The sequence below is a fragment of the Choloepus didactylus genome, chromosome 13, assembly GCF_015220235.1.
Source record: "Choloepus didactylus isolate mChoDid1 chromosome 13, mChoDid1.pri, whole genome shotgun sequence".
Classification (NCBI taxonomy): domain Eukaryota; kingdom Metazoa; phylum Chordata; class Mammalia; order Pilosa; family Megalonychidae; genus Choloepus; species Choloepus didactylus.
This window is the reverse complement of record NC_051319.1, coordinates 93,145,763-93,163,546: the sequence shown is the minus strand read 5'-3', so window position 1 is coordinate 93,163,546 and position 17,784 is coordinate 93,145,763. Positions and strand designations below refer to the sequence as shown.

The 17,784-nt window shown below is 36.9% G+C and overlaps 1 protein-coding gene across 4 annotated transcripts in view; it reads right to left on the bottom strand.

The window, feature by feature from the left end:
* Positions 1 to 637: 637 nt before the first annotated feature.
* FBXO38 (F-box protein 38) overlaps positions 638 to 17,784 on the bottom strand; it is a 65,769-nt gene continuing 48,622 nt past the window's right edge. For 2 of the 4 annotated variants that reach the window (XM_037801046.1, XM_037801048.1), the window contains 8 exons: positions 16,967 to 17,701; positions 8,550 to 8,650; positions 8,252 to 8,354; positions 5,228 to 5,394; positions 3,824 to 3,969; positions 2,916 to 3,019; positions 2,321 to 2,434; positions 638 to 1,524 (listed from right to left, as the gene is read on the bottom strand). In XM_037801046.1, coding sequence (XP_037656974.1) covers positions 1,346 to 1,524; positions 2,321 to 2,434; positions 2,916 to 3,019; positions 3,824 to 3,969; positions 5,228 to 5,394; positions 8,252 to 8,354; positions 8,550 to 8,650; positions 16,967 to 17,701 — 1,649 coding nt within the window. In that variant the 3' untranslated portion in view covers positions 638 to 1,345. The remainder of the gene's footprint in view (positions 1,525 to 2,320; positions 2,435 to 2,915; positions 3,020 to 3,823; positions 3,970 to 5,227; positions 5,395 to 8,251; positions 8,355 to 8,549; positions 8,651 to 16,966; positions 17,702 to 17,784) is intronic. The other 2 variants (XM_037801047.1, XM_037801050.1) reach the window with 2 other exon arrangements.

Sequence of the window (17,784 nt, the reverse complement as noted above, 5' to 3'; positions counted from 1 at the left end):
TTATCACTCAGAATATTTTTGTGTTATCAAAACTTGCTGGTATCATTCTATGTCCATGGTCATTAACAGAGGCAGCCCTGTGGGAACTGTGTGTACCTGGATTCCTGTCCCAGTTAGCTTTAACCAGATCTTGACCATGGGTGAGCAATTTTCTCCCTCTGGGCTGCAGTTTATTCCCTGTAAATGAGAGTTGGACAAGATTTTCTCTAAGGCCCCTTTATACCTCATATGGACCATAATTCCTTATACAATTTTTTCACAGACCTTCTATTTAAATAATTTGCTTAGGTCATTCTGCTAGCAGGTAAGATAACTCAAACTCAGTGTTAATCTAAAGCATCTGCTCTTGATCCCTGACACTGCAATACTGTGTATTATCACTGTACGGTCAGTCAATATCAGAGCAATTTCTCTTCTACATAGACCTGGTGACCAGGTATTTTGGAACAACCAGTGTTGTCATATAGAGTTCTAAGAGTTGTAACAACTAGCAGCCACAGCCACAGACTTAAAGGAGAGACAGAGAGATCAGAAATTGGCTTACACTCAAATCTTATTTAGATACAACTACACATCCTTTTTCTATACAGTATTTGTTACCCTTATTTAAAAATAGGGATTCAAGTTCAAGGCAAGAGAAGTTTTTAATAAACTTTTATTTTTATATTCAAGATGAGGCAGATACACAGTTGAATGTGGAAATGAGTAGGAATGCTTTGGAAACTTTTCCATTTCCCCCTCACTGTTTTTTTTTCTTTAAGTTCGTAAGTCTTTTAACTTTATTTTAAGAAACATGGCAATTATAATCCTAAAAAAAAGGAACTACAGCTTTGCTTTGCAGAAACATATAGCCTTTCTCTGACTATAGGGGTTTAGTTGGTGTTTTAGTAACAATTTAAAAAAGCACACAAGACATAAACCTCTTCAACAGATTTACTCAAAACAGCTTCACTGAAGAAGAAAAAGGCACAAATTTAAGGGGATGACAGTGATTATTAAGAATATAGTAAGTAGAGGCTCAGGCAAAAATGATATTTTATGAACTAAGTCAAGAAAAATGAACAAAATGAACTCTTTCAAATTATCTGCCTTCATTACAATGAATTTTTAAATTAAATTGTATAAACATATGATATAAAGCTGGTACTTTAGGAAGTGTCTTTTTTGTATATTTCCTCTATGTACAAATCTTTGTATACAATTTCAATGTTCCTTATACATTTCCTATATACCAAACCAAGCCAGGGCCTCTAAACTGTGTGCCCTAAGTCCCTGTGGTGCACTCCGGCAGCTGGAGCCTTCCAGCTGCTTTCTGCCATAATAGCTGGGAAGCAGGAAGGAAAATTCAAATGTAGTCATCTTCAACTGGCTCTCCATTGACATCACAATAGTGGATAAAAATTGCTACTACTCGCTGAAACACACCCTTTTTCATCTGACGCATCTCTGAAATTTCCTCTCCTATTGTTTCCATACAGATGTCTGCAGACAGCTGCCCTTTCCTTCGAGGAGCATAGATGGTGCCTTAGAAGGTAGAAAGAAACGGGGAGAAGTGTATGATTATCAGAATCATTTGGAAAGTCACTCTGATTAAACAAGTCCAGGAAACATGCCTATATACTGTAATGAAATGCAATGTATGTTCATATAGCTCAATTTATTTATATGTCATCTGACACCCAAGACAGCACACATGATTAAAAGGCCCAAGGTGAAAATAATGTACCCAAGAGGTAAGTTGCATACATGTACCTGTAATCTATGAAATCCATTTTCTCATACAATATTTTTTAAAATCTCTGCCTACAAATGCATATTCAACTGTGCTAACACTTAGAGAAACTATATTTAAAAATTCCTTCAAGTTTCCCCACAAATTTTCACACCCAAGTGAATTTTCATAAGTTCTTACATGCTACCCAACAACAAGCAGTTCATGGAAGCAGAATAATTAATACAACTGAAACAATTTTAATACAATATAGTTGAAAAATTCTTCAATGGAATCACAAAATTGCAAACATTTAGGTACTACAAAAACCTAACAGGAAAATCAGTCTGAAGATTCCTACCAATCTTCATATAGCCTTAGTAAGTCAACTGATTGTCTACTGTACAAATTTAGAGCTGTTTTTTGGGGGTGGGGAGGGAGGGGGGGCAGTAAGAAAAAGCAAATAGAGAAATAAGAACATTTACATGGGAAACCATTTAAAAGCTGCACTGCTCCTAAATCTCTAAATCTCAAAACAAATTATTAAATATTTAATGAAGCAGAATATACTCAAGCTAGAGAACACAAGTCAAGTTGGGTCATAATTACTTTCTTCATCATCTTCAAAATCATATCGAGCGAAGCTGTTGGGTTCTGCTGCCCGTAGTGACCTCAACCAAGGGAAGTCAGAAATCATGGAATATGGAGCTCCATCCACAACCCCTAAAATAAGATGATGTTAGTTTTACCGTATGGAAATGCTGATGGGCCAAATACTGCAGTATTTTGTAAACCGAGCATAAAATATACTTTCATCCCTTATGGCCAAAAAGTGTTGGACCAGGAGATGCAGATTTCAGTCCTCATTCTGCCTCTATTTGGTTATGTGACCCTGGTCATCTTTTCTCCAATAGGCTTCAGTTTCCATGTATAAAATTAAGAGGTTGAGTCAGGTGCCCTCAAGTCACTTCCAATTTTCAACCTGTACTAATTTTCAGTTTTCTTCTGTTTTTCAACACTGCTTGTGATTATTCTCTTGATGGTAAAGACTCATACAGGCAGAACAATATTTCACTGGTCTCTCCTACTTGCAGGTGTTTAAGTCACCCATTATTTTGACACAATGTAAGGCTCCCATTCGAATCTTCCCTCCATCTAGTTAGTTAACAGCTATTTAGCTTTCCAACCACTTGTAAGTGCTCACCTTCTAATGTATAAATTTCTCTTCCCCAGGGGTACTTGGGGTACTTCTTTAAGTCTTCTTCACTTCGTGTGGCTTCAGGGAAGAATTCATACTTAATGAGCTCTCTGCAGGCAACAGGAAAAATTAAATAAAAATGACCAAACTGGAAATAAAGTAGGGGTGCAAGGTGGAAAGGAACTATCAAAATTGTTTCAGGCCCAGATTCTACAGAACATCTCAAATAAACTATTAACCCTCTACCAGCAGTAAGATCACTCAACCGAGAGAATACAAGTGTAGTCAAGTCAAAATCACTTTCTTCTTCATTTTCAAAATTATATTCTTCAAAGAAAGCAAGCTACACTCTAAGCAAATGTCTTGTTGGTAGAATGTGCATAACACAATGTTTACATAACATGTACATAAAATGTTCAATTTTTTGATGATGTAAAACATCACAGTTTTAAGGTATTCTTTAATGTATCTCCTTTCCATGCCCACAGGCTAAAAAAAAATAGTCAAATGTGCATGTATATTTTGTTCCTATAAAATTTTCTGAGTTTGAAAACAGAAAGTTACAAATGTACAAGTATTTTTTTTAAGTCCTCATTTCCCTGAGTTATTTCACAGATGTTAACTGCAATAATACCAACTTCAAAAAAATATTCACTCCCTTTTTGATCTCAAATTCAACCTGGTCCAAGTCAGCAGAAAGGATCAAATGGAAGACATCAGAAGAAACCATATGGCTGATTTGCCCAATCTTTTTACCATTTCATAAAGACATTTTCTGTAATATCCTTGATCAAAATGCCATCTTCCTAAATGATAAGCCTGACTTGGAAGCCGAGATGGAATCATTTAAAATAAAGAAGAATTGGGATTTACTTCTGGGAGTACTGGCTATGGGAAATAACACAGGAACTTACTGGTTAATGTTTGCTATTGTATCCATCCAGCTGCAAATGCGCACCTTGTTCCGAACATTGGGAGGGTTACTGAATTCATGGATAATACAGATGTGATAGGGGTAAGGACCACTAAATAGCTTTTGCTCCAACGTTAGTGTGTCTACCTGTGGAAGACAACATAGAAAGGGCTTTAGACCAAGGAAGAAAGAGCTTTAGAAATCTCTCTCCTAAAGCTTAAGCAATCTTTCCTTGGTCCCTTACTTTTGAACTCTGGCTGATTTGAAAATCAAATAGTCACACTGTGCCTTGAGCACAACTTGCCATGCTGGGAGCAAAGCTTAGCAAATTCTTCTGTTCAGAAGTTCAGTGATTTATATCTCACTGTTATATTAATGCCCATTAAACCAGAAAATCCTAAATTCTGATTCAGGCAATCAATCCCAGGAATCCACTTCTGAAAATGGCTTTTATAGGTCAAAGTATTGACAGTACTGTAGAACTGTGAATGTGCAGTACCATATACCCTATAGAAACTGGACTACTGTCCATTCTTTAAGGCAGATGACATTTTCTTGTCTCCTTGTAGCCTTTATTCACAGTACTTTTCTTCTTGTGGAATGCCCTCTTCCTCATCTCTGCTTAGGAAATCTCATTCAGCCATTGTAGTGGCATACTTGTTTATCTTTTTCATGGGATGGCAAGCTGGTTGAGGGAAAGATGATGTCCTCTCTGTATTATAGCACCCAACAAATTATAGACACTCAACAAGTGATTTAACTTGAAATGAGTTCTTTGGGGCCAGGGTCAAACATTAACTGCAACAAATGTTTAAAACTTCCTTTAAACTCTCTTTTGGCATCGAGCACAGAGCCTCACATACAATATTTACTCTTAATAGTAAATAATGATATTGATAATAATATTGATAGAAATATAATAATATGAATGATAGCAGCTATCATATGACTGCTTACTACAAACCAGGAACTGTCCACATGTATTAATTTATTTAACAGTCAAATTATTACTGGGTATGCTATTAATATTCTAATTTTACAGAAGAAACTAAAACACAGATGTTAAATAATCTGCACAAGGTCAGAATTTGAATCAGGCAGTCTGAAACCAGAGTCTGTGATCTTAACTACAGGTAACTATTAGTAAGTATAGACATTAGTTGAATAACAACCTCCCTCACCATGTAAGTTACCAAAAATCTTACAAAATCTAGTAGAGATGGATTAATGAAAAAGATTGGCAAAATAGTCTAGCTTGATTAAAAGAACTCTGTAGAAACTAAAGAATCATAACTGTGGGTTAAGCAAATGAATAAATGCCAAGTCCAAAAACGGTGAAGACTAAAGAACTAAAAAGGAAATCAGCACAATCTACGCATCATCAGAAAGGAGCAGAGTGTGTTACCTGCTGCATTGGGCGTAGGTATATGATGCGGTTTCTCTCAGGAGGCATCCTTAGTATCTGGTCCAGTACCTGATCCATATTCAGTTTCTTGCATTGTGCATAGTCAAATCGGTTTACGATTGGTGCATTTTCTACTTTTAAATGTTTCAGTACCCTGCACCTAGTAGCTACAAAATGAAAACAACGATAAACTCTATAAATCATTTATATAAAAAACAGAGCAATGTATAGCCTATTTGGAATCATCTTTGGAGGACTGGTCCAACTCATACTGCAGCTATAAACGTCTTTAACACAGGACAAGTACTATCACAGAATATAACTAGCAGCCAACAAAATAATTTGAAAATGTGATTCCGTCCAGTTCAAAAAAAGATGATCACCTTCATGCCGGAAGGGACATTAAGGTACCTTTTCTATCTAAGATTTTATGGTCAAGGAAACTAAATCCCAGAGAATGGCTTGCCCAACTATAGGAATTGGTTAGGAAATATTTATTGAAAGACATGAATGATGACAATTAATTTATATAATTTTATGAGTAATAATCAAACCTTGAATAATTCACATATATTGTCTTACACTCATCCACAGGAAAGGCATAGGGTTGAATTGAATTTCATTCCTATTACAAGTAGGAAACCAGAACCTTAAAAACAAAACACCCCAGAAATATTTGGACTTTTTAGTCTAAAGCTGGATAGTCCAATATGGTACCTGTGGCTATTTAAATTTAAGTCAACTTAAAATTAAATAAAATTAAAAGTTCAGCCACAATTCAGGTGCTCAAGAGTCTATGTAGTTAGTAGCTACCATATTGAACGGTGAAGACAGAGAACATTTCCATCATTGCAAAAACATTCCACCATCATCTATTGAATAGTGCTAGTTTAAAACATGATTAATTAAATATCCTTCCTGTTTAACATATAAACCATTAAGTTACATTAAAAATTATGATTTAATAAACACATTTAACTGCAATAGGCTACAAGCTTCAGAAAAATATTTTCCCTCTTTTATCTCAAATTTCAATCTGGTCCAAGTCTGGAGAAAGGATCAAATGGAAGACATAAAACTTATGCTTGATATGCCAAATTGTTTTAACATTTCATAAAAACATCTTCTGTAACCTCCATGACCCAAATGCCATAATCTTCCTAAAAAAACCTAGCTCTGAAATTAACTTTGAGCAAATTTTCTGTCTTTCAGGCTCATTTTTAGCTTCTTATTCTGTGTCAAGGTGGGAGGAAGGGGAAGCTGTTTTGGGGGCAGGAAAGGAGACAAGAGGGAGAAGACTACAAATAAGGTCCAACCGGACCACTATTTACAAGTCTGTAATATCAGACAAGGCTAAGGTCTGGTGTAATCGCCTTCATCTCATCTTTCCATTTAGTCATCTTATTTACTGTTACTTAGCTGATGTCCAGAAACTGAGTTACTTATTCAAGATCTTCTGTCCCATGATAAGCTGAGCTATCCTATTTGGTTTAAGGGAAAAAGACTGAGGCCATGGTGATCCATCTTAGGTTAGATGATATGTGAAGAATCAGAGTCAACTTCAGAGGTGAAAACTAGTCAGATTCTCAAAGTAGAGAAAAGAATGAGAAGCTAATCATCAGAGTTTGAAGGTTGTGTGCTAGGCTCACAGAGCTGAGATGTGGAGCACTTACAGACTGAAAGCTCTTACAATGCTACTATAAGGCAAGGCTGCAACTTCCCTGCTGTTATGATCTCTGTGCTTTTCAAGAGCTTGTGTTTTCTGTTTTAGGAGGAAACTCCAATAGGAAGTAGTGATTTATTCGCTACTTTAGGAACAAAGATTTCATTGGATGTGTTGGAGAAAAGTACCATCTCTTTAGAGTGAAATGAAGTCTGGGGTTCCCAGGGTCTGTAGAATTCTAGAATTCAGGGGGGAGGTGGTATCTGAATCTCAGTTTCATCTCTCCTCTCTGGGATTCTTCTAGTTTATGACAAAATGTTTTGTAAGCATCTATTAATGGGATTTCTGTTTATTATTAGGATTAAAGGATAAGTACAAAGAAAAGAAAATCCCTTAATATGTTTTGCAATACTATACAAATTAATATTTATTAGGCTTTTACTAGAGGTCAGACCATGTACTATGTACATAAATATGTGTGTAAGTGTGTGCATATGTATATGTATACACATACACTCAACTCATTATTAATTATTGCATTTACCCTTTACAAAAGCTTTATGAATATCAAATATTATGTACATTTTACAGATTGAGGAAAATGGACACGGGGAATATACAACTTTGCCAAGGCAAGGAACAAATCAGATCATCAGATTTTACATGGATGGATTTCAAAAATATGATTTTGAATGAAAAAGGGAAAAAAAAATCCACATCATGTACAGTACATTCTATGCAGCTACAATTTTAAAAGCTCACACAAAACAGAGATAGACATGTATTTAAGTATAGGCATGAGAAGTGGGTTGGAAGGGTACATATTAAGTACATGAGTTAGAGACTGGAGATGAGAGATAAATGGGACAAAAAACCAAACTGGGGCTTGAACTAATGAAAATGTTCCATAAACTAAAGACATAATGGATCATCCCAATCAAATACACAGCAATTTAACACTTAAGGTCCAGTCCCTCACCACTCCCCCCAAAAAGACATTTACAAACAAAACATGTCCAACAACACACAGTTAGCAAACGGCAGAGGCAAGATTCAAGTAGGGGCCTAGCTGACTCTAAAGCCCATACATACTATTAATCCACTCTGTCAGACTGGGCAGCAATTATTTTCTGGAGGAGACTGGAGGCCTTTTTAAAAGATGAATTAAAGTTTCTGCCCATGAACCCTCATGAATACTATATAGGGATTAATTATTTGAGAACTACAGAAAGGGACAGAATTAGAAATAACCCAATAATGATTCTTCAAAAAAAAAGAAGAAAGTTATGTAATTGTATTAAATACTTAATTATTTAAACTCATTCATGATGCTCTTGTATGACATGGGCCCAAATACATACCATGGATGAACATCATCTTGGGGCAGTCTTTTAGCACTAGATCTGTGATTCCACAGTTGGTCATAGTGACTCCAACAAGATTTTTGGATTTTAATACAAGGACCTACAAAGAGAAAAGTTAAAAATTTACATGTGTGCCTATGTATTTTTTAAGCTTAATTAAATGCTCTCACTGACACAACTGAGAAGTTACCAATTTCTTATTTTAAGGACAAAAAACTGTATAAAGATGGAACATTTAGTTCCTTTGCCCTAAGAACCTAGCCACTGTGAAAGGTAAGTGAGCGTTTTTTTTCACCTGTACATGGTCATCCTCAATCACAGGGTCACTGGTACTGGTGGACTTATCTGCTGTCCGCTTCCGCTTCATGGCATGACGTGGTTTTGTTTTGGCAACTTCTAGAAAAGGCAAGAGGAAAACCCACATTTTAGCCCTAGTTTCTTTCCTTCAACAGAGTAAAAACTGCATATGTTCAAACCCTATTAAGGCATTTCCCAAATCTACAATTCTATTCCAAGTGGAATACAGTCAGACTGACATTTCCAACTGACTGTTCTAAAACGAGATCATCCTCCATTATCTCAAATACATCTACATCAAATATAACATCTCTTTTCATACGTGGGCCATTCCAACAATCTAACATTCCTATCTCCAGAATCTCTCTGCTTCAAGCCATCCTAAATACTACTGGTAGATTAAACTCACCACTTTCCTGCCAAAAACAACACTTCAAATTATTGCCCACTGCTTAGTGAATGTTTCAATGCCTGAAATTTGAAGCTATGATTTAGTCCTTCTCATTCTCGATTTATTCTGTCTTTCAGGGTCCTACCATAGTCTGGTTATCTCCCAGTATCAATGTCTCTGAAACCATTAATCACTCCAGCTCCTTCTGACCAAAACACTTTCTCTGACCTCAAAATACTACCCCTCCCTGCAAGGTCCAGCTCAAATGCCACCTGCTCTAACAAATCCTACTTCAGATCCCCAAACATTACATATCATCTGTAGTTCTCTGTATACATGTTTTGTCTCACCATTTAAACTAACAGCTCCTTGATGGCAACATACTGTCTTACTTCATCTTTACATCAATGTCAACCACAAACAATTTGCTAAAATTAACATTTATTGAATGAACTGGCATTCAACATTTACTGAATAAATGACATCGCAGGTACTTAAATGGAATAACACACTTACTGAGCACCTACTGTGTCAAGCATGGTTTTAAGGTTTTTAATTGTATAAACTCATTTAATCCTACAAAAACTCTCTGAAAGACTTATTATTCTCCTTATTTTACAAATTAGGACACAGGCATAGAAAGGTAAAACAGCTTACCAAGGTGTAAGTGGTGGAATCAGGAGTCAAACCCAAGCAATCTGGTGTGCCAATCACTTGCTAGAAAACCTTACTAACCCTGGTTCATGAGATCCTAACTCATTTACTGGTATTATTCTAAACTATTATAATTAAAAAGCAAATTTTGTCTTGATTTTATTTACAAACAAGTTTGAGGTTCATTTCTAAAAGTTAACACATACATATTTCATTTTCAGAAAAGATACTAAAATCCAATTGTCCTCATTTCTGATACCTAGCACAACTGTAGCAGAGCATGTATTGACTGAAATAAGGCTCACCTTCATGAATTCCATCCCCACTATATTTTTCAGATACAACTCCACTTGGTAATTCTGTAACTTCAAATATTAAAGATTACAAAGAAAGACAGGGTAACACGGGCAAATATTGCAGATTCCCAAAGGCTTGGGGCTAGAGGTTAACTCTAGAAGTCTCTTCCAAGTGTTTTTTAGACACCACAACTTTTCCCTCACAATCTGAGATCTTTATGAAATCCCACTAAACAAAACAATTGAAAACAACTGCTTTGGTTGAAGCCTGAAAGGGAGCCCAAGAATTCTAGCCATCGAATTTCCTCCAAGGACCCTGAAACCAAGCAAAATCCTGGGGTTCCAGAGAAAACATGACAACTATTGATCCAGTCAACTCAATGAAGGCTTTCTTCCACATTATTCCTTAAGAAACTTCATGCACAATCTGTTTATCTTCATTAACAAGGAACCTTCTAAAGGCAGCACATTTCACGATAGCCAAAACTCATGTGCCTGTTACAACCATTCACAGATACTGGTTCTCTCCCCCCAGTATCATAAAAACTAAAACAAAAACATGTTCCCCCTCCTCTATGACAATGTGCAAATAAAGATCTTCAATTAGCATTTACCTTTTATAATCTGATTTGCAAACCTTTCACTTTCCTGGATTGCTCTCTGCCCTTCCCTTTAATTGATCAGAATATAGAGTTCAAAGTTTAATTTCCTGCCCCCCAAAGTGCTCAAATTGATGCTTTATGTTTTCTATGAGAAGTTATGAAACTAAGTCACACTCTATGTTGATGACCTTGAAAAACAAAGGTTTCCCAATGTAAAACGAAAACAGAATACAGCATTTACTGTTATTCTCTTATGCCTTCTTTCCTGTTTAGGAAAAATCAATCTTGTTGTGGAACAAACCTTTGTGATTTCATACATTCATTAGCATCAACATACCTCATATGATGGTTCCTACCACTCATTAACAGTTATTCACTGAGCCTCATGTTATGTGTAAGACGTTGTGCTAGAAGCTGAGACTATAATGGTGAAAAGACAGACACTACTCCTGCCCTCATGGAGCTCATAGTCTATTGCAAAGACAGACAGTGAAACACAGAATTATGACATAGTGTAGAAGATGCTGCGGCATCTGAGAAAAGCAGACCTAATTTAGTCATGAGGTGTGGGTGTCAGAGAAAGAGTTTAATATTTATGAGTATCATATTAATCTTAAGAGCTAATCTTTGACAATCTAGTCTATTACTTTTGTGATCTTTTTTATTTTTTGATATTTTTATTAATTTTATTGATATTTATTTATTCACTAAAGTATTATACAATGAGGAAAAAAAGAACAATTTATAGGTATATTTTCCCAAAATAGGAAGTCACAAAACAAATAACTACATTAGCCTCTAATATGGCTTTAACACTACACAAGGCCATAAATCAAAAACGGAATAAAAAACTTAAATTTTATTTTCTTTGAAGTTATTAAAAAAAAAAAAATCCAGAACACTAAATCGTTTGTTCCTTTATTAGTTTGAATTTTGCAGTTTAAAACTTTTAGAACAGAGAGGCCAATATGTGTCAAAAACATGTTATATTAAAAATAAGTTGTAAATCACCCAAATAACTGGTTCTTCTTTCCAAAAGAGACCTCAGTAATATTAAAATCAGGACTTTCAACATTTTCCTAGAAAAACTGTTATTCAAAATTAAGTGATTACTTGTCTGGAATTTTTTTAAATATTAGGAAATAACTTAGCCACTATAAACACACTAGTTATATACATTAGTAGCCTTCTTGAACTGGGAAAAAAAAAAGCCAGCAAGATAATAGATGTAATTTTCCTAAAAAAGTAAACAGCACTACATAAATGATTTTTTTTTAAATCCAGGAAATCACTGAAGGTAAGAAAATGTCTGTTCTTTATTATGACTAATATAAACATGCCAGATGGAACTGATAGAGAGGACATCAGAATCTAAGGAAAAAAAAAAAAAAGTCAAAACTCAAATGGTAATATAAAGAATCTATAATTTAAAAAAATACAAAATGGGGGAGATGGAAGAAGATGGCGGCATAGAGAGGAGTGGAAGCTAGTCAGTCCCCCTGGAACAACTAATAAGCAACCAGAAACAAATAGTAAGTAATCTGGAATAACTGCGGGGAGACAAAAGTGTCTGTCCACTCATCATACACCAACCTGAATTGGGAGGAATGCCCGGGATCACAGCATAAAATCTGTAAGTAAAAACTGCGGATCCGAGCCAGGAGCCTCCCATCCCCCTCATGGCCTGAACTGCAAATCCTCACTGCGCTAGAGAGCAGTACTCTCCCAGCAAGCAAGCGAATATAGCTCAGCGGAGCTCCAAGTGGGGTTTTAATAAGAAAATGTGGACTGCTCAATACAAGCTACAAAACCCCAACAAGCAGACAGAGGCTTTTGGTGATGGCTGACCTTGGAGAGCCGGAGGACCTTTCTGGGAGGGAGGGGGAGCCCAGAGGACCAGGTGCTGTCTCTGGCCAACACGTGAAACTGAGGGGGGCCACAGACCGACCCTGAAGGGGGTCTTTCTGTCCCTTTTTCAGCTCAGCGGAGAAAGCCTCAGCAATTTTCAACTCCCAGTGCTCAGACCCAGACAAGGGTGGAGATAGCAGAGTCAAGAGACGATTCAAATGCAAATAACCTCTCCCCAGGGGGTGTATCTTCCCTAAGAGGAAAGAGGCGATGCCAAGCTCTACTACCCGCCTTCCATTCAGAACCAGACCCCAGCGCCTGGGGGAAGACAGCCACAAGCCACACCTCCTTACACTAGTCGGGAGATACAGGCTGACAGGTGTCACCTGCTGGGCAGAAAAGCACAGTGACATGAAGCCTCACAGGGTGTACCAATCTTCTAAGACACACCCTCAGGGAGACCTGAAACTACTGCCTCCTTCCAAGACATGAGCCCTTTCTGGTCTAGGAAAATCTGATTGGGGTAACAAGGAGGCCAGATGTCTAGACAACAGAAAACTAAATTCCACAGTAGGAGAGGTGAAGTTATGGCCCATACAAAGGAACAAACTGACACTTCAACTGAGATACAGGAATTTAAACAACTAGTGCTGGATCAATTCAGAAAGTTTAGGGAAGATATGGCAAAAGAGATGAAGCGTATAATGAAAACACTGGGTGTACATAAGGTAGAAATCGAAAGTCTGAAAAAACAACTGACAATCTATGGAAATGAAAGGCACAACACACAAGATGGACACAATGGAGACATACAACAGCAGATCTCAAGAGGCAAAAGAAAACACTCAAACTGGAGAACAAGGCACCTGAAAGCCTACACACAAAAGAACAGATAGAGAAAAGAATGGAAAAATAGAGCAACATCTCTAGGAATTTAAGGACAAAATGAAATACAGGAATGTACGTGACATGGGTGTCCCAGAAGGAGAAGAGAAGAGAAAAGGGGCAGAAGCAATAATAGAGGAAATAATCAATGAAAATTTCCCATCTCTTATGAAAGACATAAAATTACAGATCCAAGAAGCACAGCATACCCCAAACAGAACAGATCTGAATAGGCCTACGCCAAGACACTTAGTAATCAGATTATCAAATGTCAAAGATAAGGAGAATCCTGAAAGCAGTAAGAGAAAAGTGATCCATCACATACAAAGGAAGCTTGATGAGACTATGTGCGGATTTCTCAATAGAAACCATAGAGGGAAGAAGGAAGTGGGGTGATATATTTAAGATACTTAAAGAGAAAAACCACCAACCAAGAATCCTATATCTGGCAAAACTGTCCTTCAAATATGAGGGAGAGCTTAAAATATTCTCTGACAGACAATGACAGAGTTTGTGAACAAGATACCTGCTCTACAGTAAACATTAAAGAGAGCAGTACAGACAGAAAGGAAAAGACAGGAGCGAGAGGTTTGGAACACAATTTTGGGAGATAGTAGCACAGCAATGTAAGTACACTGAACAAAGATGATTGTGAGTATGGTTGAAAGAGGAAGGTTAGGAGCATGTGGGACACCAGAAGGAAAGAGGAAAGATAAAGACTGGGACCATATAACCCAGTGAAACCTAGGGTGCTCAATGACTGGGATAAAAGGTACAAATATGTTTTTACATGAGGTACAACAAATGAATGTCAACATTGCAAGGTGTTAAAAATGGGGTGGGACGGGGGAAATACAATCAATGCAAACTAGAGACTACAGTTAACAGAAACATTGTATTATGCTTCCTTTAATATAATATAGGCAATATACCAAAGCTAAAGGCATATGGGGGGGTCATGGAGGAAAGGCATTGGTGATGTCTGACTATTCTACTTTAGGTTAATGCTATCTTTCCTTCTGTTGCCTCCTAGCTGTCATGTGTTTTTTTTTTTTTTTCCTCTCTCTTTCTTTTCTTTCTTTTTCTCCTGACTCTCTACCTTCTTTGACTCTTTCTCCTCCTTTATGGAAGAAATGGAGATGTCCTTATACAGACAGTGGCAATGGTGGTGAATACATAAATACATGACTATACAGGGAACCATCAATTGTTTACTTAGGGCAGAAAGCATGGTATGTGAACAAAAACATCTTAAAAAAAAATGGGTTGATAAAGAAACCTTGAGGGCACTATACTGAGTGAAATAAGACGGACACACAAAGACAAATATTTCAGGGTCTCACTGACATGAACTAATTATAATATATAAACTCATAGACTTGAAATATAAGTTACCAGGATATAGAACAAGGCTAGAGAATGGGGAGCAGTTGCTTATTAGGAGCAGAATGTTCAACTAGGTTGAACTTAAACCTTTGGAAATGGACAGAGGTGATGGTAGCACATTGTGAGAATAACTAACAGTGCTAAATGTTGTGTGAAGGTGGTGGAAAGGGTAAGCTCAGAGTCACATATGTCACCAGAAGGAAAGTTGGAGGTTAAAAGATGGGAAAGTATAAAACAGTGAATCTTGTGGTGGACAATGTCCATGATTTAACTGTACAAATATTAGAAATCTCTCTCACAAACTAGAACAAATGTATGACACTATAACTAGAATTTAATAACAGAGGGCATATAGGAAAAAATATATATACCTATTGCAAACTATATACTATAGGTAGTAGTATTTTAGTATTCTTTCATCAACAGTAACAAATGTGCTATACCAATACTATGAATCAATAATGGAGGCAGGGTGGTTAGGGGTATGGGAGGATTTGAGTTTCCTTTTTTCATGTTTTTATTTCTTTTCTGGAATAATGAAAATGTTCTAAAAATTGAAAAAAAAATTAACTGTGGTGATGGATGCACAGCTGTATGATGGTACCATGGGCAACTGATTGTACACTTTGGATCTTTGGATAATTGTATGGTATATGAACAATCTCAATAAAAAAAAATACCAAACAAACACACAAACAAAACACTGTGAAACTTTACCAAGAGACATTAAACAAATAAAACTGGAGAAACAAATAGACCCTTCATAGGAAGACTCAATGCTGTAAAAATAACAATTCTTCTTTCAGTTGATCAACTGAATGCAATTCCAAACAACAACCAAAAAAGATATTTTTGGAGGAATTCGACAAAATTATTATTAAAAACATCTATAAAAATGTAAGATAAGGTATAACTAGCCAAGGAAATTTTGAAAAAGAATTATGAAAGAAGACAGAATTGTTGGAACAGTATATCTAATAATTCAGTAGTTGATAAAAAAGAACATCTCAAAATAATGGTATAAGAATGGATAACAATAAATAGTATTGGGACAACTTGGGGACAATTTCACATTAAAAAAAAAAAAAAGGGTTAGTTCCCAAAGATTAAAGTCAACTCCTACTGAACAGAAGAATGAATTAAAGGAATAAATGAGATGTTAACATTGACCTCAACCAAGTATAGGGAAGGCCTTTCACAGCATAAAAGTAATGAAATCATAAAGGAAAACATGTAGATCTCACTTTACAAAATGAAAAAACACGCAACAAAAGATGACATAAACATTTAAAATTCAAGCTGGGAAAAGTATTCTCACTATATAGCAGAACTGTTTGTAAAGCATAATGAAATCATCAAATAAAAATCATAAATTTCCATGATCATATTACATTTAATGATCATGAACAAGAATAATAGTCAGCACATAACTATGGTCTCATTTATCTTAAGAAAGCTTATTTTTGTTAGTTGAAGTCCACATGATTCAATCAGTTCTATTTAGGATATAAAAAAGCAGTGATTGCCTATATTCTGGGTCTAATTTCAAAATTTTAAAATTGAGGAATACTTGGAGAGAATTAAAATACATTATTATTCACTGACAGGTATCAATGATTTAATGAAGGCATGAGAGAGTACTTAAAAATAAGGACAGAAATATAAACAAAATTCTGATTAAGAAATGTGCTTAACATCTCTTCCAAACCAATACCTTGGCATACATATTCTATACACACACACACATTACTAGTGAAATTATACATACATATGTATGTTTTGAGTACATCATCACCAAAACATTTCTCATCTAAACTAATTACTTACCTGCTTTTCTTAAGGAAAAGCTAACTGGAATCAAAACTAGAAAACCATGACTCAGTACTGCAGAGGCAGATACAGGGGAATATCCAGGCAGCTGCACTGAGATATGGTCCTCCAGCCCAACAACTTCAGAGCCTTGCCTTTTGGCTAAGGTTTAGGACCTCCACTAAGAATTATTACTTTTTCTAAGGGTGAGATGGGAGCAGAGTTCATCTATTGGGGCTTAGATATCAGAATCAATATTGTACTTCAGGAAAATATATACAGTTAGGTAATTTTCTTGAAAGTTTCTTAAAAATTTTCTTAAAACTTTGATTTTTTTCTGAGTTGGATGTTTTACAAGCTATTTTACACCTACCCCCACCCCCCAACCACTGCTGAAAACTAGTTCATAATTTGTATGATCCACAGAACCCCAAAATAGAATTCAATTTGCCAAACTGGCTATATGTAAGAAAACTTATGGAACAAACTGGTGCTTTTGTCAAGTCCTAACCTGCAGTTGCTAATCCTGGGAGCATTGTCATACCTGACTCAGATACCAGCGGTACATGGGAGAGTCTGCTCCTGGCCCTTGTTAGGGGCCTCCGAGGGTAGTCTTCATTAGACTGCACGTCACAGCTCTCAGGCTGGGAGCTCCCCCTCCTGTCCTCACCTGTAGCCCCAGAGCCACTCCCATTAGTCCTTTCATCATGTGCTGGGCCTGAAGACCCCCCTTGTGGCAGAGTCCTAAAGGAAAAGGCGGATCTCGTACCATCCGGGCCATTCACAACACAGGCTCGGCTGGTTGAAGGACGTTCCTCATCAGAACATCTGCTAGTTCTCCTTTGGGATTCCTGGGGCCTGTGACAGCAGCATCTGGGGCAGAGAGAACTCTCTGCATCTCCCTCCTCCATGGCCTCAGAGTCCTCTGACCCACCGGGGGAGCAGACACACTGCCTGGACACATCCACTTCTGTAGGGCTAGGCTCGGAAGAGCCGCTGCTGTTCACCGTCCTTACAAAGTCGGGGCTTTGAGAAGCAGTGCTGTATGAGCTGGAGTTTCCCACTGTGCTGGCGGTGGTGCTGCTGCAGCTGGGATAAACATCCTTGTTTTTTTTCTTTTCAGGAATATCCCTAGCTGCTTTCATATCGGCTTTGATCTGCTCACTGGTCACCTGACAGCCTTTCTCACAGCTGCTTTCCTCGAGGGGAAATTGCTTCGACTGGCCCATCTGATGGGAGTTGTACCTCTTTCGAAGTGGAGTCTTGCCTTTTCCACTTACTGCTTATAGAAAAAGAAGAATGGCCCGAGGAAAAGAAAAGATTTCAGTACAAATTCTGGACAAAAGGCAAGAGTAAATTTGG